The sequence below is a fragment of the Medicago truncatula genome, chromosome 4, assembly GCF_003473485.1.
Source record: "Medicago truncatula cultivar Jemalong A17 chromosome 4, MtrunA17r5.0-ANR, whole genome shotgun sequence".
NCBI classification, from domain to species: domain Eukaryota; kingdom Viridiplantae; phylum Streptophyta; class Magnoliopsida; order Fabales; family Fabaceae; genus Medicago; species Medicago truncatula.
The window spans coordinates 2,173,896-2,198,064 of NC_053045.1; the positions used below are offsets into that span (position 1 = coordinate 2,173,896).

A 24,169-nucleotide genomic window follows, 5' to 3' on the forward strand; every position below is an offset into this window, starting at 1 on the left:
ATAATTGAAGTGGGATCAAGGACCTTTTTAAAACAAATTTTTTTTTACAGGGATGTTTTTAAATATTTTTTTTACAAGGATAAAATTGAAAACGCGCCTAAATTATATGGATGAATTGCATATTTAAATATAATAAATAAGAGATGAATGCGAGTTTAATAAATAAATATATGAATAAACAAATAAATCATCTAAAAGTAATAATTAATTATAATTATTATTAATACGTTGTGTTATTCACTAAAAAAAAAACACAACAAAATCGCAAATCGCAAACCTGAAGAGAGTGAAGCAAGAAACGGCAACACCAGAATCGCAAATCGCAAGCAGGAAGAGAAGTAAGTAATTGATTTGTGTAAAAAAGATAAGATTCAGATTCCTTCTTCTCCTGTTCTTGTATTCTTGTGTTTTTTTTTTTTTTTTAATATGAGATTCGATTCCTTTTCTCCTGTGATTTTTGTTCTCCTGTGATTTTTGAAACCTTGGTTATAGTGGGGCTATAACAATGCAGCGTAAAGGAATTTGAACAAATTCCTATTTTTTGCGATTGACAACACTGATTTTAGGTACATTGCTTATATATGTCCCTTTCATGTTTCTTTTCAGAATTGGCTTTGATTGGATTGTTCTTTTTCTGGTGCTTCAGATACTTCGTATTTGATGGATTCCAATAATTGGGTCCCTAATCAGGGTACGGAAGCCACTGCCGACACAGTTGATTGGAGAACTCAACTGCAACCTGATCAACGCCAAAGAATTGTCAATAAAATGTAAGATTCAGTTTCAATACTGTGTCAGAGGTGTTTGTGCCATCTCTGTCACTTGCACTATCTAATTTGAAATAATTGCTTTTCCTTTGTAGAATGGACACATTAAGAAAACATCTTCCCGTTTCTGGTTCTGAGGGATTGCTTGAACTTCGGAAGATTGCTCAAAGGTTTGAAGATAAGATTTATACTGCTGCGACAAGCCAGGTACATTCATTACGAGTATTGTGCAGTCTCCACTTTCATTCATGGTGTTACTCATGAAGCTATGTTGTATTGTAGTATATATCAATACAGTTATTCTCATTGTAACGAACTGAATCAAATAAGTTAGAGGGATTTGATCAATTACCATCACGTAATCATAACCAACTTTTGATCAATAAAGAATATTCATATTCTCTTTAGCTTAGGTTTCTACTATATTGAACATCGATTATTTAACTCGATACTGGTGTTCCTTCTTTTCAGTCTGATTATCTACGAAAAATATCTATGAAAATGCTAACAATGGAGAATAAATCTCAAAACACCATGGCCAACAATATGCTATCAAATGAAGGTGGTCCCAGCAATAATCTGCCCGATCAAGGTAAGCATATTTTTTCTAGGGAATTGGTGGTTGTAATCGGGTATGATACCAAAGTTGGCAAATCTTATTTAATTATTTTCTTTAAAGTTACCAAAGATGCTTATTTAAATATTAGGGCATTTGCAAAGTACTAATATTTTGTTATTTAAAACTGAGTGAAGTCTTATTTTGTTACTTAAACTTAAATCAAATGAAATCAAATGGTAATATGTTAGCATAGGGAATTTGTTAATGAACTAAATTTTGAAACATTATATGTGAAATTGTATATTTAATTTCTTGAAAGTTTACAAATTGTCTTTTTTAACACAAACTTTTAATTTGTATTCTTTAACAAGTGCCCTAAGAGAGCATGTTAGCAAAATCCAACTTTAATCATTGCTCTAAGTGCCCTAAGAGCGGATGTTAGCAATGCCCAAACTTCAATCATTGCTCTAATAGATTCTTACATCTAACTTCTGTTAAGTCTTTACGGAAGTTTGAGAATTGCCATACGGAAATTCTGTTGAATATTGCCTGGAAGCTAAATAGAAGTTCCTTATTTACTTGGTGTGGTTTGCGAATGATATATATAAGCTGTTAAAGAATTTGCTTACTGATGTTTGATGAATCTAGTATTGTTTCTAATTGATTCTAAATACTCCTCAAAAGGAAAGTAATTGGCCCACCTAAACAATTAAGGGGGCCATGTCGCTATTGGGTAGGTTGATGAACAATCAACGCACATTGCTAAATGTTTTTGTGACTATATAGTTCTTAGCATGTATTGAAGTTATTTGACTTTAGAATTATTAGCATGTTATTGTTTTGGATCTATTAAATGAGCAAGTTGTATTCTATTGGCCATGCTTAGAATCTTGGGTTGGGCCTATCTCAACCCTTACATGATTGACTTGTATAGGTGAGGACTACCCACCACTTATAAACACATCTTTATGCCATATCTCATTCAATGTGGGATTCTTAACACACGCCCTTATGCCCAAGTCTAGACATCTAAAGTGTGGCTCGAGTGGTCTGATAGCGTGTGGCCCAACAGATCTTGGATAGGCTCTGATATAATCTTAGAATTTTGGGTTGAGTCTAAAACAATCCTTACTAAAACCGGCTTGTAGGGGTAAGGACTATCCACCAATTACAAACACATTCCAAACCATATTTAATCTAATGTGGGACTCTCTTATTTTGAAGAAACCAATGTGGGAATTTTTAGAATGATCTTTTCCATATGTTGTTATAATCCAAATGGTGTTTTCATGTTAAATATTATGATCCATATTTGTGTTATTTTTCTTTCTCATAGGACTTGTTTTACAGTCTCAATTTTTTAATCCAGGACAACAACATCCTAATCCTCTGCCTAATCAGCACCAACCTCGTCAGCAGCTTCTATCTCACAACATTCAAAATAATGTTGCACCTCAACCTAACCTTTCATCGGTATCAACTCTACCCCAGATTCCCAGCCAGAATATTAGCCAAAATTCGAACACTCAACAACCTGGGCAAAATTCTGTGAGTAACTCTATTGGCCAGAATTCCAATGTACAGAGTATGTTTCCTGGTTCTCAGAGGCAAATGTCAGGAAGGCCGCAAGTTGTTCCCCAACAGCAACAGCAACAATCACAAAATCAACAACAGACTCTTTACCAACAGCAGCTTCTGAAGCATAAGCTGTCTCAGATGCAGCAGCAGCAGCAACAGCAGAACCTTCTGCAACCAAATCAGCTGCTATCTTCTCAACAATCTGTTATACCAACATCATCGGCTATGCAGCCTTCAATGGTGCAATCATCTCTATCTAGCCTTCCACAGAATCAGCAGTCTAATAATGTTCAACAGTCAACACAGTCTAGACTTCAGCAACATTCCCAAATTATTAGGCAGCAGCAACAGAATTCTATTGTTAATCAGCAACAAACACCAATGATTCAACAGCAACATCAGCAGCTTGCGGGGCCTCAGTCAAATGCAACGAATGGCCAACATGCTCAGATGCTTGGACAACAGAACAATGTTGGTGACGTACAGAAATCCCAGAGGTTGCATCCACAGCAGAATAATCTCATGAATCTGCAACAGCGACAGCAACAACAACAGTTAATGAATCATCAAAACAATCTAACAAATATACATCAACAGCCAGGAAATAATGTACAGGGGTTACAACAGCAACAGCAGTTTGGAACTGAGTCTGGCAACCAAGGCATCCAAACAAGCCATCATTCTGCACAGATGCTGCAACAACCAAAGGTTTCAATGCAGCAACAATTGCAACACAATCCATCAAAATTGTTGCCATCTCAGTCGCAGCAGTCCCAGACACAGGCTTCTCAGCAGCAATTGATGTCGCAGATTCATAACCAGCCTGCACAGATGCAACAGCAACTGGGGTTGCAGCAGCAGCAAAATCCTTTGCAACGAGATATGCAGCAAAAACTCCAAGCATCAGGGTCCTTACTTCAACAGCAAAGTGTTCTTGATCAGCAAAAACAACTATATCAATCTCAAAGAGCTCTTCCAGAAACATCAACAAGTATGTACTTGCATCCATGCATTTTGCTCTCATCATTTTCATTGAGTCAATGGCTCTATTAGCAAACGCAAAGTACTCTGGTAGAACTGGACCAAGTGATAGAGTGAAAATAGGAAGAGACAATAAATGGTCTATCATTCGGTATTACTTTCTCTGATCATAATGTTCCAGCGATAGAAGGTGATACACGAAACGAACATTCCTCATGGTATTTGAGAGACCCTTACCCATAGTTTTAAAAACCTGCCCAGTCATCGACTCGGTAAGGTTATTGGGTCAATGAGTCATCGGTCGAACCACTGAGTCACTGGTTGAACCTCATTACTGAACCGGATTAAATCGGATGACCCGGTTAGATAAAGCGGTCTCTATACTAAATATGTATCAGTATTAAATGTAATTAAACCGGATAACTTATCTCTAAAAATTCTCAATTTTCTAAATTCCTTAAAAATTCCCGATTTTGGTTATATATAAATGTCCATTGGAAGAAATGACGTATTTTTTAATACACACACACACACGAGTTAGGATCCGTTGACACCGGCTGTAAGTGATAAGACTTACACCAAATCTCAGCCGTAGAATTAAATCAATCCAGCAGCTCATTATTTTCCATCTGTCAAATTAAAAAAAAAAAAATCAATCTCACGCACGTGCAGTTCATCTCCAGCGGTGTCGATCACTACCCATTCCATAAACCTTTTGTTTGGCTATTAGATTTCTTTTCCTGTATGAACTTTCTTCTCGATGTACTCATGTGAAACTGCTTGACCTCCTTTTTCCAACATTAGATTTCGATACCATCTAGAGTTAATTCATATATCAATTTGTGATTTGCTGAACCTCACTCATCGAGATAAAAAGAGACAATCAATGGAATATCATTCTTATTGGTCAATTTATTGTGTCAAATTGAAATAAAAACACTTCAAATTGAAATGTTTCAGTGCCATCGTAGATGTGAATAGATAGATATTCTTCTCTCAGATATTGTAAAAATTCAACAACATCAACACCTTGTTTGCTCGTATACATGGTGTCAACAGACCCATTATATATATATATATATATATCACACTTTTTCTTTTATTAGTTTAATATATAAATACTTTAAAACATTAAAGATGCCGTACCTTTCTAAAACCAAAAAAATAGATGCACTAAAAACACAAAATAGGCCCAAGCCCATCGTTCCCTACCAATGCATAATAACCCTAATTCTTAATCACAATCACCATGCCTCTAAAACTTGAAGCTGTCGCCGTTACATTCATTTTTACTTTTAAACAGATCTATCTTGCTATTCTTCTTCGATTACTCTGTATCCTCTCTCATGTCTTTCTTCTCAATTCCTTCTTCTTAGTGTGAAGGGCGATAGTGCAGATACGTTTTGCACCTTTTTTTTTTTAAACAGCTTGACCCGATCCGAGTTGAGTAGCCGTAGGTTTACCGATTTATTTTGAAAATCGCCGAATTATCTGGTTCACGCCGGTTTTCCATATGTAAACCCTTTTTATTATTAACCTGCCATCATACTCTCATTTATTTTTTTAGCACTGTATGTTCATGTAATTTTCATATTGTATTTGTTGTAGCTTCTGTGGATTCTACAACGCAGACTGCACAACCAAATGGGGTCGATTGGCAAGAAGAAATTTACCAAAAGGTACTAAGTGGTTTTTCTTTTTACTTTTATTTCCTCACTGAAGTCTTGCAAGGATAGAAGAAATTAGTCAAGCAAATCATTAAGTTTTTCTTTTTTAAATAGGTCTGAAACCGGCTATCAATTATGTGCAATGTTTGAATGAATGATTCTCATCTTAGCATGATATTTGAAATCTTGTGCTCTGCAAGTATAGAAACTGCGGATGTTTGACCAAAATAAATTCAGTTTTATATCTGGGTGATTTGCTTTTATTATTGCTATTGTTATCTTCTGTTGGTTAATGCCATCCTGCCATTCAAACAGTGTCTGTAATTACTAATATGATACGATTTTTTTTTTTTAAACGGCAAAATTTATTAATAACCAAATCCCTGCACAAGACAAACAAGGACCAGTAAGACAAAAACTACACAGCAAAGGGCGCCATATATAGGCAGAACACCCAAAAGGGGACCGGTCTGATACCATTTTTATATGTTTTGTGTTATTTAGTGAGAGTTGGTGTTACTGTTAACTCTAGACATCATCTCAATTTAAGCATGAAAATGAGTTGTGATATTACAAGTGTGAGTTAAAGTCCTGCATTGGATGGAAGAGTTGAGGTTGGGCAATGCATAAGTGAGATGACCCGTAAATCCATTGCCTTAAGGTTTTGGGTGAAGATGTGGTGTCCAACTCACTTGTGTGGTTGCTCTTAGCCAATATGTTGATCCAACCCAGTGAGGCTCTCCCTCATAGCCCAAAAAAATGAAACTTGCAATTTATGAGACCACAGAACAGTAGGGAAAGAAAAAACCAAAACGAACTTCTCATATCATATCTAGAGGTGTTAATGCAGCAGTGATACAAATGTTATTGTATGAGGGATTTCAAGGTTACTAATATTTTGATTATTTGATTTTGTCTGTTTCAATCTACAGCTGCAAACCATGAAAGAAACTTACTTGCCAGAGATTAATGAAATATACCAGAAAATTTCTATGAAAGTTCATCAGGTATGTTCACGATTCTACTTTGACTTGCCAGTTTTAAAAGCTGGCATTGACAAATTAGGATTCCCATTGCAATTATTATGGTTGGTAAACACTAGAATCTGAAGCATGTTCTAGGCAGTAAATGGCATATAGCCTCAACCTCAACTCTATTATGAAATACAATGCTTTATTCCTTACTTGTTTGCTAATAGTTTATGGGTGATTCAGGAATAAAAATAAAAATTATAAGATGTCAAAGGAGTAGTTCGTAATATATCTTTGGCACCTAAAAGCATTTAATACTTATTATTTCAGTATATCAGAGGACTATTCATAAAAAAAGTACTGTAAATGGAGGATATTATATTCTTAAATCATAACAAGTTCATTGAAGGCACGTTTTGTTAAAAGCCATAATTTATTGGTGTGTCTACTTTTACACTGTTTAATCCAATTTCCATTTTTATTTCAGTTTGATTCTATTCCTCAACAACCAAAGTCAGATCAGATTGAAAAGTTGAAGGGATATAAAACAATGTTCGAACGCATGATATCAATTCTACAGATTCCCAAGAGCAGTATTCAGTACGGTGTAAAGGAAAAATTGGGATCATATGAAAAGCAGATTGCAGCTGCCATAAATCAATTTAGACCTAGGAAAGCCATGTCTTCACTGCAACCAGGACAGCTTCCTGCAACTCATATGGCTTTGATGCCACAGTCACAATCTCAAGTTACTTCAGTACAGTCTCATGAAAATCAAATGAACTCTCAGATGCAGCCTACAAATTTACAAGGTTCTACCTCCGTTCAGCAGAACAATATTGCGAGCTTGCAGAACAATTCTATGTCTAGTTTATCAACAACACAGCAGAATATGTTGAATACAATTCAACCAAGTAATAATTTAGATTCTGGGCAAGGAAATTCTGTGAACTCTTTGCAACAGGTTCCAGTGAGCTCCCTTCAACAAAACACTGTTAATACCCAACATACCAACATCAATTCATTACCGTCACAAGGTGGGGTAAATGTAATCCAACCAAATCTAAATACCCATCAGCCAGGTTCCAATATGCTTCAGCAGCAACAACTGAAACATCAGCAGGAACAGAAGATGCTGCAGAATCAACAGTTCAAACAACAATATCAGCAGCGACAAATGATGCAGAGGCAGCAGCAGCAGCTACACCAGCCAGCAAAGCAACAGATGTCTGCACAACCACAGACACATCAATTGCCCCAGATTAATCAAATGAATGATATGAATGATGTGAAAATACGACAAGGATTGGGTGTTAAGTCAGGGGTATTTCAGCAACATCTTACCTCAGGTCAAAACTCAACTTATTCCCATCAACAGATGAAACAAGGGAGTCCATTTCAGGTTTCTTCACCCCAACTCTTTCAAGCTGCATCTCCTCAAATTCCACATAATTCATCTCCCCAAGTTGACCAACAAACTCATCTCCTGTCTCTAACAAAAGTTGGAACTCCTCTGCAATCTTCTAATTCACCATTTGGGGTCCCTACTCCTTCACCTCCCATGGCTCCATCTCCTATGCTAGTAGACTCTGAGAAGCCCATTCCTGGTGTTTCATCATCAAATGCTGCCAATGTTGGACAGAATGCAGCAGCACCAGCTCAATCCCTTGCCATTGGGACTCCTGGGATATCAGCCTCTCCTTTATTGGCAGAATTCAGTGGTCCAGATGGTACGTTTTGTAATGCTTTAGGAGCTCCTTCTGGGAAGTCGACTGCAGATCACCCTATTGATCGTCTAATTAGAGCGGTTAGTCTAGCAAGCCGTTCATATGCTACTTCTAAAGCGGGAACACCGGACACAATACCGACACACACACACACACACTTTATATTGAGAAAACTAATATACTGCTTTTAAAAGCTTTAATTGTTCTATTTGTTTTAGGGGAAAAAAATAGAATTTGTGTCTATTATTACTGTAGACGAGTCTTTGCTGTGCCTGAGAAGTGTCTAAAGTGTGTCAAAGTAAAGAATAAAGAGTTTTTTTTGGGACACTTGTCTTAGTTGTTTGACGCATGTTATGAGTTTCTGACACCAACATATGTCTGGCACTGAGAAACGCATAATCCAATGAGTGTATGTACTTCATGCTAACTTAATCAGTTGTTGTGCATGCTACAATTTTATTAGATGTCGCAAATTAGAGAGAGAAAAGATTCTTTAATTATATTTGTCTTATGTTTGGAGTTATATATGATAAATTTTTGTACAAATGATGAATCCAGGTGCAATCAATGTCTACTGAGACATTAACTGCTGCTGTCAGTGATATTAGTTCAGTTGTTAGCATGAGTGATAGGATATCAGGATCAGCTCCAGGTAATGGATCCAGAGCTGCTGTTGGTGAGGATTTGGTTTCCATGACTAATTGTCGTCTTCAGGCTAGAAGTTTTATTACTCAAGATGGTGGTACTACTAATGGAATCAGGAAGTTTAAGCGCCACATCCGTGGTAAAACGTTGGATGTTGGGTCATCTGCTGGAAGCATGAATGACAATCTTAAGCAGTTATCTGCTTCAGAGGCTTCTCAGCAGGAGTCAACTGCAACGTCTAATGTCAAGAAGCCAAAGGCTGAGGTAGTAAATTATTGTTTTTATCTATTACATTTAATTTTATAGTTGATATAACAATATCTTTTACTGTCTGTGATCTTTGTCATTGGCTGTATATTGTGAGTTGTATGGTTATGAGATTGGATTATAGACGCATTTACCTATTATCTACATCATTATTGCACCCTTCTGTTCTACAGCCCTTCCCAATTGAATATTCAAGTGTTATGATGCATAGGTACGGGTCCCGTACCCGGTAAGGGTACGGATACTGTTACATAATACATCAAATCTAAAAAAATGAAGGTACGGGTACACTAATATTAAACATTAAAAAAATATTTTACGAGTAAATTACTACCATTGTTGTTGTAAAAACATGCTTAGAAAAAAAAAAAATCAATTATAATAAAAATAGTATAACACTATTCATATTTTAATCATGTGTTTAATCAAACTTCTATCATTATGTCGCAACATAGATTTACTTTTTTTGTTCATCTCCTCCACTATTTTCATCAAAAGAAAAAGAGAATTGAAATAAAATAAAAAATCAAAATAATTTCTTCTATTTTTCCATCATCGGTTTGTTTTTGCCGTACCCACCACGATGAATCAAGTAAAAATGGGTACAGTTCGGTACACGGTACGAGTACCGTACGCATACCCGATACAGCACTTTTGGAGTACCCATGCTTCAGAGTGTTACTTTATATTCTGCCAGTACAGAAGAAAATAGTTAGGGACAGTTGAAGTAGTTAGCTGGTTAGGTAACGAGTATTAGCTACCAAATAAATAAGATGTAAAGGAAGAGGGAGATGCTTCAGCTTGATAAGCAGTTGAGTAAACAGAGTAGTAGCTCTGATGTCAAGGGGAAACCCTTGTAGTAGAGATCGAGGTCATTTATTCAATCTGGATACCCATCCAAGAATTATCATTCAGATTGAGATCATTCACTCAATTTGGATGCTGATTAAAACTTGGTTAACTAGTATGATGATTTGAATACACCTCTGTCATTGCTATGACACTACTATGCAGCTCCACGTTTTCTCTTAAATTTGTGCTTTATAACCGATCTGATGTTTTGGTCTTTGGTTCTGATATAGAGTTTGTGTTCTGTGGCAGGTTAATCATGCCCTTTTGGAAGAATTACAGCAAATTAATCGCCGACTTATTGACACAATAGTAGACATAAGTACTGAAGATGTTGATTCAACTGCAGCAGCTGCTGCTGCTGCTGAATGGGTACATGGGACCATTGTCAAATGTTCTTTCATTCCTGTGTCTCTCAGCCCATCTTTAAAATCTCAATATGTTTCACTACAGGTATGGACTCCCAGATCTTGCAATTGAATTTTTTTAAATAGTTTTTATTGTTTTATTTCTTTTGTTGGTCTTATTTGTGTTTTATCAACTTACAGTCACCTATTCAGCCTTTGCGCCTGCTGGTTCCTCCAAACTATCCTAACTGCTCTCCCATATTCATAGACAAGTTTCCAGTTGAATCCCGGTGAGATAATTTTAGCCCCACAGGCTTTAATTTTGCTAATTTCAGATCCGAAATGTTTTGTATTTTCTCTTCCAAATAGTGGCAATCTACACTGCATGTATCACTTTTCACCCTTACCTTTAAATTTGCTGAGAAATGTTTCTAATGCATGGTGTTATTATATACATTATGGCAGTAAGGGGAATGAAGATCTTTCAGAGAAAGCAAAAGTGAAGTTTAGCATGTCCTTACGTAATTTATCACAACCTATGTCCCTCAAGGATATAGCAATGACTTGGGATGCTTCTGTTCGCGGTGTTATTTCCGAGTATGCACAACAATTTGGTGGAGGAACATTCAGCGCTAAGTATGGAGATTGGCAGGAGTTCACGTCTTGGGAGGATTTGTTGGCTGCATAATGAATGATTCTTGAATAGTGGCAAACATTATATGAAGACCTTTTAGGTTTGGTGGTTTCAAACATTATTATAGTTCAACTAGCAACAAACCTGTTATTTATTGGATATAGATAATAGTAAATTAGAATCCTCTCCATTTCTTAAACGAAATAGAGAACTCCATTTATAAAAAGACACGAGAGATATGATGTATCGAGTTTTGTTAATTATTTCAATTTCTTTAAATTATTGTGTCTTTCTCTCTTTAAATGGAGTCATTCATTTCTTGAGTAATGGATAGGGATCCTAAGTCGTATAAATCCGCTTATTGCATACCATGAAGTTTTCAATCTTTATCTATACTTGTGACAAATTATTAACTTTATAAAGATTGTCATGGTTGGCCTATTTGGTAGAGTTATATGATAGATTATAGTTTATCTACCCTGTTTATAATATCTAAATCATTAGGGTTTTTTTTTTTTTATAAAATCCTTGGTAAAAAAAAGGTTTAATTAAATTAGTGTTATGCTCGTTTTAGGCAAAAATTGCTTGCCCTTTTTACATCGGCAGTTCTCTTTTCTTTTTTTTTTTTTTTTTTAAATCAATCTAAATAAGATGTGTTTTTTTAATTAAATTTGTATTGATTCATACAAGTTTTAAAAATTAAAGTTTATATTGTAATGTGATTTGTTTTGTTTCCTGTAAAATTGTATTATGTACTTGATATTTTTAACTTGGTAGAAAATCATGTTTCCAGATTTATGTTTACCTATGTTATCATGTGTGCTGTTTGCAGTCCACGCAAACTGTTTCCTTGCTTTAGGTAATCTAATGTGTTTGCTGAGTGAGGGAAAAGATAAAAAAATATGCCTCGCCGGAATGCTCTGTTCTCTCTCCTCAACTGTACTTTTCCGGTAGCCTAACCACTCTCCGGCGAAGCTCCGGTGGGTGTTTTCTTCGCTTTTTCTCGCCGATTTTCACATATCCTCTCGTTTCTCTGTTGCTGCTGATGTTTTGTTTAGTGTTTGGGCTCTTCTCCATCGTTTTCCCTACTCTCCGGTGATGATCAGGCGTTTTCTTCGTTTTTTCTCGCTGGTTTTTGCAAATCCTTCCGGTTCTCCGTTGCTGTTGGTGTTCTGATTTGTGTTTGGGCTCTTCTCCGTCGTATTACCAACTCTCCGGTGATGCTTCAGCAAGGGCTCTTTTGTTTTCTCGTCGTTATTCGAAGCTTCATTGTTTCTCCGTTTTCCGAGCCTGTTTTGTTCTCTGGGTTCTTGTCGGTGGTTGCTTCATCTCTGATGGTCTGTCCTTGGCCGTTTCTGGCTTCTCTGGACACGTCGATTCCGAAGCCATCTGCACCTAGAAAATCTTTTGCTGAAGTTCTATCAGATACATGTGACATTCAACTAACTCAACTCCCTCCTAAGGTAGTAATGGGTGACACTGTTCGAATCAAAATTACACAAGAAGAATTGGATTCTGGTATCTCTGATTGTCGAATGAATCTTCATGGAAGAATCACTCTAGCTAAAGGGGATACTCCATTAACTACTCAGGCTCTGAAGAACAAGTTGTGCATCTTATGGCCAACTCTAAAAGAATGGCATGTGCTACCTCTGGGAAGGGGTTTTTTCGAATTTCAGTTGAAGATATGAGAAAGATCTGGGCGCTGGGAGTTGTCAACTTGAAGCCAGGCATACTGCGTTTCTCTTCCTAGACAAAAGCATTCAAAATTCACAACCAAGCTCAAACTCACGCGCAAATTTGGGTCCGGCTGATGCACCTACCCCAGGAATATTGGAGAAGGAAGACTCTCTTTGAAATTGCTTCTGCTTTGGAACCCCTCTAACCATAGACGAGGCCACTCTCTCAAGAAGGTTTGGTATATTTGCGCGGGTTCTGGTTGATGTAGATATGTCCTCAAAATTATTTGATTCTGTTGTTGTTGAAAGTGAAGGTTTTTCTTTTACCTATATCTGTGCAATATGAGAAACAACCTCTTTTTTGCCTTCACTGTAAAATGCTGGGTCATTCCACTCAGGACTGTAAGAAGCTACACAAGGATTTTCCCGTCAAAATTGTGAAGAAGACTTCAACTGAGGTGCCCCTTGCGTAGCAAAATCCCATTGAGGTCATGGCCAACAATACTCAGACAACCAAGAACACCAGAGTGTCTAATGAATTCATTTTGGAATCAGAAGCATTGGAGAGGGAGTCTCTAAATTTGATTCAGAAGCAGGATAGAGCCATTGATGATGAGGCTTTTACAACAATCTTGGAGGATCAGTCCATGGATCCAATTGTGGGTCTGCATAACTCCTTCACTGTTCTTGATGAGGAGATTGTTATTCCTGCTGGAGAGGCTGATATAGGGGATAAGGAAGATATTATCGTTGCTTTTAGTGCCTCTGATGTGAATGTTTCAAAGGGGAATGTTGATCTGCCTCACTCTAGCAACACTAAGAACCCTAGTGAATTGAAAAAGAGGCCTCAGTCTGCTAGTGTTGATTTAAGACAACAGGTGTTGATGCATGGTTCTGAGAGGCTGACACTCTCTAGACCATCATCTTCTTCCTCTCTGCAGGGCAATAATATTGAGAGGCGTACTTTCCTCAGTGTTGCCGCTGCGTCCTCTCTCTCAGCTTGTGATCTTGTTGAAGCTTTCTTAACACCTACTGTTCAGTCTGCTAAGAATGTGACTTTAGGGTTGGACAAAAGCATTGTTCAAAGCCCTTCTGGTAAGAACCATGTCTATGGTTGTGCTATGCCTCAGCCTATCACTACTTACTACACCTCTCTATCAGCAGACAAGCTTCCTGTTTTGAAGGATCCAGTGCATACTGCAGTTGTTTGTTCTTCTGCAGCTCAGAGAAGTGTAGACATTTACAAAAGTTTTGGGGGGATTATACCAATGAGGAGCATGAGTCTAGCCTTGTTTGTACATCAGCAGCTAGAAACAAAAAGCAAAAGAAGCAGACAAATAGACAAGTTTCATCAAAAAGCACAAGTAGTGAGCATATACAAACTCGTTCCAAAAAGGGTGTTATCAAAAGCAATCCCAAATATTGTGATTAGAGGATTAGGAAGGTTTGATACTCATGTATTTTGCATAACATCTGCTATGTCTGATTAGAAAATTCTTTAGGGGTATATGTAGCCCTTCGTTTTCATGGCAGGCTACTCGTTTTGTTGCTATAGGATAGCCTTTGGCTTCCTTTCTCTCTTTTGTGCAAATAGGTTCAGGCCTTAATCCTGATTTGCTTTATATTTTCATTGCTTTGATAAAAAAAAATCTAATGTTGTTTGTTTGGAATAAAAATGTAGTTTCACACAGTAATTATCTCGACCATTTAATTAAGATTGGACAATTCAGATTATACAATCAATTTTACACAATTAAACGATCTCATTTGTTTGTTGATTTAGATCGAACGGTTGGGAGCCTGAAATCCATTTCCCCATTGCTAAGTGAAGAAAAAAGTAACTTGAGATAGAAGTAATGGTAAATGGTAGACTAATGATTACAAGAAAGAACAACCATGGGGTCCCCAGTGTTCAATTCATAATGTTTCTAAACAAAAGTGAGCTTGGTTGTGTTTTTTGAAGTGCCAACAATAATATCTTTTGGGATAATAAATGGATATTGTTTTGTCACATGTGTAGGGCAGAGGCTGTTTCATGGTTTCCCTTCTTTTGCATGTTGAATGGTTCATAGTTCAAACCACAATGAAGTTGTTAATGGTATTTTTAGAATTTGAGTTTATGCTTAATTCAACATAAAAAATAAAATAAAAAATAAAAAATGAGTGTCCATATGAATAGTCAATGTGGATCTCATACACATACAAGTAGTATCTGGGACATGGCATCGGCAGGTAACCTATAAAATGTCTAAGATAATATTCTATACCATCTTACAATTTGAGCATAGACACATTACTCTTTTCTAAGAGTTTTTTTTACAAAACAACTACTCCATGAGTGAGAGTTGTTTCGGTTGTATAGTTTATATCGGTTTTAAGACAAAAAGTTATATGATTCATGCACATAATTCAGTTTGATTGACTCCATAAACAAATATGATTTGATCTAAAACTGTTTAGATTAAATCAAATTTCAATTGATTTAATTTATAATTGTAACAAAATCCACTACTGATAGTGATATTATAAAGTCATGGTAAAATAATACATGTGATGTCAAATAGTAAAAAAAATAGATCAAATTAAAAGAATAAGTATTATTAAAGAAATTAAAAACTAAAAATAATATATTGATGTAATATTTTATCCTAATAAAAATAAATAAGAATTAAAATTTATATATATGGTTCGCTGGACTTTGAAAAAGGACTCAAATCCCATCCAGATTGAATGTTTTTCACATAAGATTCAAAAACATCTAATAATATTTAATTTTGTACCGTTTACATTTTTTCATATTAACTTACAATTTTAATTTAAACAATATTTTAATTTAAGGTGGGATGTCCAAAATATATATATATATATGTTGGAAAGAAATAAATAATCAATTTCTCATTTTCCATCATATGAATACGAAGGCCTTAAGCCATTATTTAACTTTTTTTTTTTGAATAAAATTCACTATTAAATATACTTTGTCAATGTGTATATTGTCAAAAAAAACCATAAAAGAGTACAATACATCATGTCATTGTCAAGTGGTGTACCCAACAAACCTAACTGTTTGTACTTCAAGTTTGCTATAAAAAAAAAAAACTAAACACCTACCTCAATCATTTCTTTTCCCACAATTACGCTAATCTAATCCAAATTTCTCCTATCAAAGCTAAAAGACACAAACATTCAAAAGCAAAAAGTAGACAAACCTCCTTATTCAAACAGACAGGTGTTAAAGTTACCCATCCGCATGATCCACACCACTAATTCAAAAACCAAAAAAGCAACAAAAACACATTCAAATCTATATGGTGGAAGAACACAAAAAACACATCTCTCACCAACCTATATAAAACATGTCTAAAGTTGCGATGATTTCGCATCTTCAGACACATTATGACAGAAGCTCCAAATCCAACCTGGAGTTTCCGCTTTAGATCCACCTCAAGTTAATTACTTGATTGTCTGTCGTAGTTCCATACATCCACTTAAAATTTGGGACTAAAATAATTAAAATCCCAAAAAATAAATGAAAAAATAATTAAAAAAAATGTGAAATTAAGAAGTTTTAGTTTGGCTTTAGATCTTGGAACATAGTATCCCACCTGATATCTTCAACAGCAGCTGACCAATAACCATTGTTGTTATGATCATCTCCTTTCATCTTTCCTTCATGAAAATGATAAACCATAGGAGTACTACAAAAACTATCAAGAGCAAGAGCAGGCATCATTGAAGGACTAGGGCTTCCATTTGTAAGCAACAGTCTCTCTTGTTTATCCACCTTCAACTTCTTATTCCTCTTCACCACAGAATTCTTCCATGATGATCTTGTTCCATAATAACTACTACTACTAGCCCTTGATGTTGGAACTACAACAAGTGCTGAATTTGATTCTTCACATGTAACCAACTTTCTCATTATGTAGTTACCTAAGCACTTTTTTGTCTTTTTGATTGCTCCCATGATCTTTGCCATTGGTCTTGGTGGTTGTCTCTTTGCTTTTTCTTTTCTTGCAAGTTTGAGAATTTCTAGCCTGTGTTTGGCTATGGAGATTCCCATGCTTTGGAGAAATTCATGGTTGAAGTAAACCATGTCTTCTTGTTCTAGCTCATTGTGTGCAAAAGTGAGACCATACTCATACACAAGAGATGGATCAAGGTTTGTTTTTGAAAGCCAAGAAAACCAATCCATGGTTGGTAAGTTGAAGGAAGTGTTTGTGTGTGTGTGTGTGGAATGTAATATGGTTTTTAACTTCACAAGAGGGATGTATATATAAAAGGTTAAGGAGGGGTAGGGGGATGGTAAAGAGAAACTGAAAAAGAAAGTGGTTAAAATGAGTGACATAGACTCTGTGGGACCCATATTCCCAATATTCTATGTAAAGAAGGAAAATATGTGAGTGTATTTTTTATTTGATAGTAAGGAAAATTGATTTTAAATGAATCAATTTTGTAAAATTGTTTTTGTTTAAAAGTGAATTGAATATAAAATTATTAATGTTGAGATTCATAGTTGAACTATTAATTTGAGGCTAAAAAACAATTACCGAGACAAGATCAATTTTATGTGAACATAATTATGTTAAAATTAATTATAAAATTCTATATCAATTTTACTTTATGTAATGTGTGTTTGGTTATGCATTGCTTATATTTTTAGTGCCTCCATGAGATTTTAATTTCAATGCGATGTTAGCGAAGCTATGAATTGACAAAATAAGTGAGTGTTAGTTACACACAAATGAATAGTAAAAATAAGCACATTAAGTAATCTCGACCGTTAGATAAAAATCACACAATTCATATTCGAATTTAACCAAATCAATGTTAAAAATGTGTGCATGTCAAAATATTAGTCGTTTGATCCTCATTTAAGAAATGAGATATATGTCTCCATGTGTGCAAATAATGCATTCCCACTTTGTGGGGTGGGCAATATTGACTATATATGCTTTTGACAAATTAGTTATTAGTTGAACCTTGAGAGTGACTAAAGAAAAAGTAAGAAAAGGGGTGTGTGGGGTATGTAACCCATGTTCTCATTCCCTCCAAAACTAGTCATGCTATGCTATGATCAAAACTTTGAGGAGTGAGTGAGACCTAAGAGTTCCATGTGGGAATGTAATCTCCCACCCCCCACCATCAATTACGGGTTATGGAAAAGTGCCTTCCTTGTGAAGTCACCCACTACTTTTTTGGTGTAAGTAGTTGAGAGTAGAAGTAGATAAATGCAAGAGTTAACTTAAACTGTGGTAACCCATTTTAAGGCGTTATGTACAACACATTGAGACTTTGATGGGGACTTTGTTTAAAACAAAAGCAAGTCCTTCTATTCTTTTGCTATCAAATGAATTTCACATGATTGAGGTCCCTATAACTTGTGAAACTTGTCCTAAGTATGACACTTTGTGACCCAGAACGGAAGTAAGGGTTAGCAAGTGTTAAACCTAACGAATAAACAGACAAGTTGCAAGCGACAAATCTATCAAATAAGGGTTTCCGAAATCCACTAGAATTGAGGAAAAAGTCTCGAATAATTTTATTGAATGAATAAGTCTCTCTTAGGCTGCATAAGTTATGTTTAAATACTAAATGAAATAACAAACTCGTATGAGCCGAAAAATAACAAAACGAATAGAAAGTTCTTGAAAATGTTGAAATATTAAAAGGCAGTTTCCGGGGCCTCCCGAAAAGGTATAATTCGGGTCAGTCGGACACCAAATGCAAAATTTGCACTATTTTCCGACCGAACCTTTCTTGTGCACCACGCCGTCTTCAATTCGTGTTGCCATCTTGTCTACGTCACTTTGTCATGGTGCTTAATTTGCTTTCTTGTTGCACTTTTCTTGGACTTTAGAGTATAATTTCCTCAAGCTAATATTACTCATTGAATCCTATTTGAGGCAAATAATGAGAGAGGGAGAGAAAGAAACTAAAGAAGGATAATAATTATTTTGATAGATTAAGGAAGCAATAACAATCATTTAGAGGGAAAAATTGTAATTTTTTTATAAATCAACATTGGAGTCTCTTTTTTCTTTGAGACGTTACTAGAAAAAATAGAGTCTTTTTTTCTTTCAAAATTGTAGCCATTTCTAAAGTTGATGCCGATTTCTCAAGGACAAAAGCAAAATTGAAATAAGAACAAAAAGTAGTCCTTAACTTGTTTGGCTACATGACAAGTCTCTTTTTCCATGAATCATAAGAGCTAGTGCAAATTCATCAGAAAAGAAGGGGAAAAAGAAAAGGAGCTTGTGCAACACTTCTCAAACACTGTCAATTGTCTCCCAAGGCACTAAACAAGTCCCATTTCCCCCCTCACTTTCACATGCTGCCATCAATTACGATTAGTACTGGAATTTGATTCAATACCTATGAAGCATGAATACGAACATGGACACCGGATACGACACTAACACTGATACATCGACACCGTTAATAATTTAAAAAAAAATAACCATAATTCAGTATAATAATGTCTCGGTGTCGAATTGCCGGGACACGCCTAATCTGAAGAGTGTCCGTGTTTCATAGTTCAATACACAAAATAATATCTTAAAATCATTTTTCTTTAGCTTTAATTAACATATTCATAATATTACCTTGATCCACACACGAGTGAAAAAGTACATGGATTAATTATTTAATCAAGGTTTAGATTTCACAACACTCCATATTTTAGTTGTTGAACTTGCCGTTTATGAAAGCAATCGGTTTTTCCCTTTTATATCTGTATGGTTCAGACCACAAGCAAGGATATATGATGTTATTTGAATCAACATAATCAAGGTCTTTTTTGTTGTCAAAATTTGAGTGAAGGCAATGATAATAATATAGTACTCCCATGGTGATTATAAACCAAAAGTAACTAATTTCACACTCCCTAAAGAATTTCGTTAAGTACCTATATTTCTTAGTCTCGTAAAAAAGAAATGCATCATCAAAACTATCATTCATAGAAATTTGTTTCACATGTATAAAAGTATCAATAGAAAATAAAGGTTATGCTACTTGAGAAATTTTTTATGAATGACTAGGATTAGCTAAACACTAATTGAGACCTTAAGAGGACTCTAAAACATTGTCTTAGCAGGAAGAAAAAAATAGATGCCAATAATATTTATTATAATTTATACAAAGATTCACTCATATATACTTTATCACAACTTTATTTTTTGAAATGTTTATTATAACTTTATTTAAATTGTGCTTTTCTTACTTTTTTAGTTGCAAAATATTTAAGTGAAGTATGTGGTATATATCTTTTTTTAAGCAATATTTATAACATGTTTTACTTACTTGTTGTACTTAAAAGAATAATAAACAATTAAAGGTATAACAGAAAAAATTATATTGATGTTATATTGTTATTATAAAACGACTTATAATCAAAGATAATTTTCTCCTATAGCATTTTATAATTTAGGACAGATCGAGTCGATTATTATTTTTACAAACACGGTAGTATTATTTAGGTCAAATGCATCTAAAGGTCCTTTAAGTTTTTCGTTTTTTTCAAAGTGGTCATTTAAGTTTCAAAAGTCCCAAACAAAAGTTTCAAAAGTTCCAAACAAGTCCTTTTAGTTTTTGAATCGTTTCAAACAAGTCCTTTTAAAGGATGATGGTGATGATTCAGATGATAGCAACAAAAAGCATTATCCACCATTTGTCATGCCTAAAAAGATGATTAACTTTAAGTGGGTGTTAGGAGCCAGATTTGGTACCAAAGATGAGTTTAAGGAAGCAATTATCAACTATGTTATCTACAATATGACTTGTTTGAAACGATTCAAAAACAAAAACGACTTGTTTGGAACTTTTAAAACTTAAATGACCATTTTAAAAAAAATAAAAAACTTAAATGACATTTAAATGCATTTGATCTATTATTTAAGCACCATACGAATTGCATAAGGAAATGGATTTATGATTCCTCTACCTTGAGACAAATGAATAACGAAACATATTATAAGACTGAAAGCACGTGAGTATTAATAATAGTTAAATGTACAAATTATTTATTAGAAAAAGAGGAATAATACTTTGATGTCTTTTTTATAAGTACCTTTAATTTTTTCGCATATATTAACAAAAATGGATAATGAAGAAATTAGTTAGTTGCATTTGGTTTTGTAAAGGTGTTTTCATTTGTGGACATCATAATTGAGTTTACCGGTTTCAACAAGAGTTAATCATGAGCTTTGTTAACCTAATTCATATACAATTAACACAAAGAAAATGTGTACAAGACACTTGTTAAGGAATCAAATAGTAAAATATATTAGAATTGTTTTTTTGAGAGGAAAACATGTATTGAATTTATGTAGTCAGCCTTTTAAAAATATTAAAAAATTGTCATTTTCAATACAAATTTACTTTTTTGTTTCCTTATAATAAATGCTTCAAGGAACATCAAAAAGAAATAATTAAATTATTTTCTTTAGAAATAAAAGTATAAAACGATTTTGATGATATTTCAATAATGATTTTATTCTTATATTCAAAAGTATAATGTTTGAAGTATTTTAAATGATTAATTATAATTTTTTGATAGTTTTGAGTTATGAGCCATAAGATAAATAACTTCTTACTATTAGAATTAGTTGAGGTTTTGTTAGAATCAAGTTTCAGGTCATGGTGTTCAAGATGTGATGATGAATCAATATGAGTATGTATGAGTGGATGATTAAATATATATGCAGCTCAAATGGATCATTGATTTTGGACCTATTGCTCCTATGTTTGCCATTGGTTTTGTCTCACTAGGTAATAATTTAGTTCTTCATAATGTTTTTTTACATTCTTGAGTTTTATGTCAATATCATTTTTGTTAGTAGCTTGATACAAGATTCAAATTATGCAATTTCTTTCACTAATAGTTCATTTTAAATCCAGGATCAACACCAGTTGAAGGTGACTGGCAAGGATAGCCTTAGTCATAGCTTATACTTGTATGTTTTTTAAGTTTTTCCTCGTAGTGAAGTACAAATTGTAGACCTTTCCCAACATGTTTTTTCGCAGGCCGGTCCTCAAGGATACATAAACCTTCATGCACATTTACTTATGATTATCTATCTCCTTCCTACAAGTCATTTGTGCGGCGTGTTTCTTCTATTTTTGAAAGGCAAAGGGGAATGGTTGAAGAATTTGCATCTTTGGAAGCAAATGACACTTGATCTTCATGCATATTCCCCCTAGAAAACGCGTTGTAGGTTGCAAATGGGTATATGCAAGGAGAGACTTGTCGCTCAAGGGTTATCTCAACAACAGTATGGTATAGATTTTCTAGACACTTTTTCATTTGTGGCAAAGTTTAACATCTGTTTGGATTCTCCTCTCATTGCCTTCTCAGTGAACTCAGTGAGGAATTGGTATATGACTCTACCTCACTTCACTCCAAGTTTACAAGTTGAATAAGTCACTTTATGGACTTAGACAAGCCTCGAGACACTGCTTTCAAAAATTCAGTTCCACAATCTTCAAATTGGGATTCAAACAAAATTTTGCAGAGAATTCGTTATTTACCAATGGCTCGGGTAATAGTTTTGTAGCACTTCGAGTTACAACATATGTGGATGATCAACCAATTGATTTTGCATCTATCTTGGAGAATTCTTGATTACTTGGAAGTCAAGGAAACAATCAACAAAGTCACGAGGCTGAGTATCGTGCTTTAGCAGTTGTAACCAATGAGTTGTTATGGATTAAACAGCTCCTTAGAGCTTTTGAAATTGATATGTCTACATCTATGGCTCTGTGTGATAGCAAGTCAGCCATACAACTTGCCAACGATCCAACTACGAATGTGAAGTCAAAACATAATTCATATGTAAGTCTAGTCAACAATTGTCAAACCCTCTTACAAATCACTTTCATAAAGTTCAATTCCAAGATTTAATGTCCAAGTTAGGAGTATTCAATGTATATCTTCCAACTTGAAGGGGAGTTTTAACTTCTTGCTATTAGATTTGGTTGAAGTTTTGTTAGAATCATTTGCAGAACTGTTATGGAAGTTAGCTAGTCGTTATTGTCAATTGTTATCCACTAGAATGGATAACAAAAAGTTTAACAGTTAGATTAAACTCAAGTGTTAAACTTTTAATTAAATTCATAAAAATTCCAACACTTAGACTAAACTCTACAATTTAAAAGTTTAACACATGAATTTAATTAAATTGAATTGAAATAATTTTAGATCAATACATAAATGTTTGTTAATATGTTAACAAAAATTTAGTAAAAAGCTATATTAACAAAAATAATAAAAAATCTCAATTCTCTGCACAGGTCAAGTTCATGTGTTCGTGGATTTGCAATCATAAATTTGTTATCAAAACCAATTCGCTTTAAATTTAGAATAAATTGGCTCATGTTTGACCTAAACTTAAATGTGTTCGGGTAAAATATGGGGTTGAGTTTGTTTGGATTGTTGAATTGAACGGGTTATCCGGACTCACGAGCATTCCTATTAATCGTGTTTTTTTAACATCAACTATTAATATTGTTAGTATTGTTTTGGAGTGAGAATCAAACCGTCAACCTCCTTATTTCCTCCACTCTATCAAATGGGGGTGTTCACTAATATTTATTTGGAGTTTGATTTATTTTTATTTTTGTGTGAAGGAAGTGGCAATCACCACCCGAAACTCACACACACAACTATGAGGTTTATGGTTCAAATTCGGATGAAGGTGTCCAAATATCAACATTTACCAATTGAATTAGAGTTGGACCTTACAGACAATTTGGAGCATTATTTTAAAACATAGATTTTCTTCTTTTAAAGATTCAAATTCAAACATAATATTGTTTCAAGTTTTATATTTTGAATTGGTTCTTTGAATTTGCTTAGTAATAATAATAAATCAACATGTGAAATTTTAGAGCTTGCCTCATCATTGGCTTCTTCACTATTGTTTGAATGAATAGTTGTTAGAAGAGTCATGTCAACATGCTCTTCATCTTCCTTTGATGATGTTCGTGAGAATCTCGTTCAATTTTGGCATGTTGAACGAACCTACTGAATGTCGAAAAGTTTGTGTTTGACGGTTTTGCCGAATAAAGGACAAGATCAGCGTGATCTTGCAAAACCTGGATTGCAGAATGAATTCTTGTGGCAGAGCTCGTTACACCTGCAACGACGCTCATCGAATGAAAACGAGTTCTTACCAACGGAAAAACAATGGAAAAACCTGTGTTATGAAATATGGTGCACTAGAAATAAAAAAAAATGTTTTGAGGGGATTGAAATTTATGTGGCTGCCGCGGTACAAAAGGAACAAAGATCCATTGTTAATTTTAATAGTGCTAGTAAAGTGTTACTGAAAATGTTAAATGGAGGTCCAAACTTACTCATATATGATGTTCACTGGACGCCCCTTATTAGTGGTTGATATAAGCTAAATGTGGACGCAACAGGTCCGATAGAGGGGGGTAAATGAGGTATTGGTGTTGTTGTGAGAGATAATGAAGGTGTGGTCGTTGGTGCTAGTTGT

At 34.7% G+C, this 24,169-nt stretch overlaps 2 protein-coding genes across 4 annotated transcripts; one reads left to right on the forward strand and one right to left on the reverse strand.

The window, feature by feature from the left end:
* Positions 1 to 243: 243 nt before the first annotated feature.
* Positions 244 to 11,433, forward strand: LOC11430217 (mediator of RNA polymerase II transcription subunit 15a). 3 transcript variants are annotated; one of them, XM_003604290.4, is made up of 13 exons: positions 244 to 338; positions 493 to 566; positions 647 to 770; positions 863 to 974; positions 1,239 to 1,359; positions 2,696 to 3,895; positions 5,494 to 5,564; positions 6,485 to 6,559; positions 7,011 to 8,330; positions 8,809 to 9,159; positions 10,264 to 10,464; positions 10,560 to 10,648; positions 10,824 to 11,433. In XM_003604290.4, exons 3-13 carry the CDS (start codon positions 661 to 663, stop codon positions 11,044 to 11,046), a joined length of 3,873 nt encoding a protein of 1,290 aa, XP_003604338.1. In that variant the 5' UTR covers positions 244 to 338; positions 493 to 566; positions 647 to 660; the 3' UTR covers positions 11,047 to 11,433. The 3 variants fall into 3 exon arrangements, with proteins under 3 accessions (XP_003604338.1, XP_024636817.1, XP_024636818.1); XM_024781049.2 differs by lacking the exon at positions 493 to 566 and having other exon boundaries at positions 251 to 338; positions 607 to 770; XM_024781050.2 differs by lacking the exon at positions 493 to 566 and having other exon boundaries at positions 251 to 338.
* Positions 11,434 to 15,645: 4,212 nt separating this feature from the next.
* Positions 15,646 to 16,936, reverse strand: LOC11434394 (uncharacterized). The gene has a single exon (XM_003604292.4). It carries the CDS (start codon positions 16,864 to 16,866, stop codon positions 16,240 to 16,242), a length of 627 nt encoding a protein of 208 aa, XP_003604340.1. The 5' UTR covers positions 16,867 to 16,936; the 3' UTR covers positions 15,646 to 16,239.
* Positions 16,937 to 24,169: the final 7,233 nt, after the last annotated feature.

What these genes read in the sequence shown, in the direction of transcription:
- LOC11434394 (XM_003604292.4), bottom strand. Translation starts at nt 16,866, where the DNA reads ATGGATTGGTTTTCTTGGCTTTCAAAAACAAACCTTGATCCATCTCTT.
- LOC11430217 (XM_003604290.4), top strand. Translation starts at nt 661, where the DNA reads ATGGATTCCAATAATTGGGTCCCTAATCAGGGTACGGAAGCCACTGCC. An exon ending in TCTTCCAGAAACATCAACAA is followed by an intron (nt 3,896 to 5,493) that starts GTATGTACTTGC and finishes TATTTGTTGTAG; the next exon opens with CTTCTGTGGATTCTACAACG. An exon ending in AAGAAGAAATTTACCAAAAG is followed by an intron (nt 5,565 to 6,484) that starts GTACTAAGTGGT and finishes TTCAATCTACAG; the next exon opens with CTGCAAACCATGAAAGAAAC.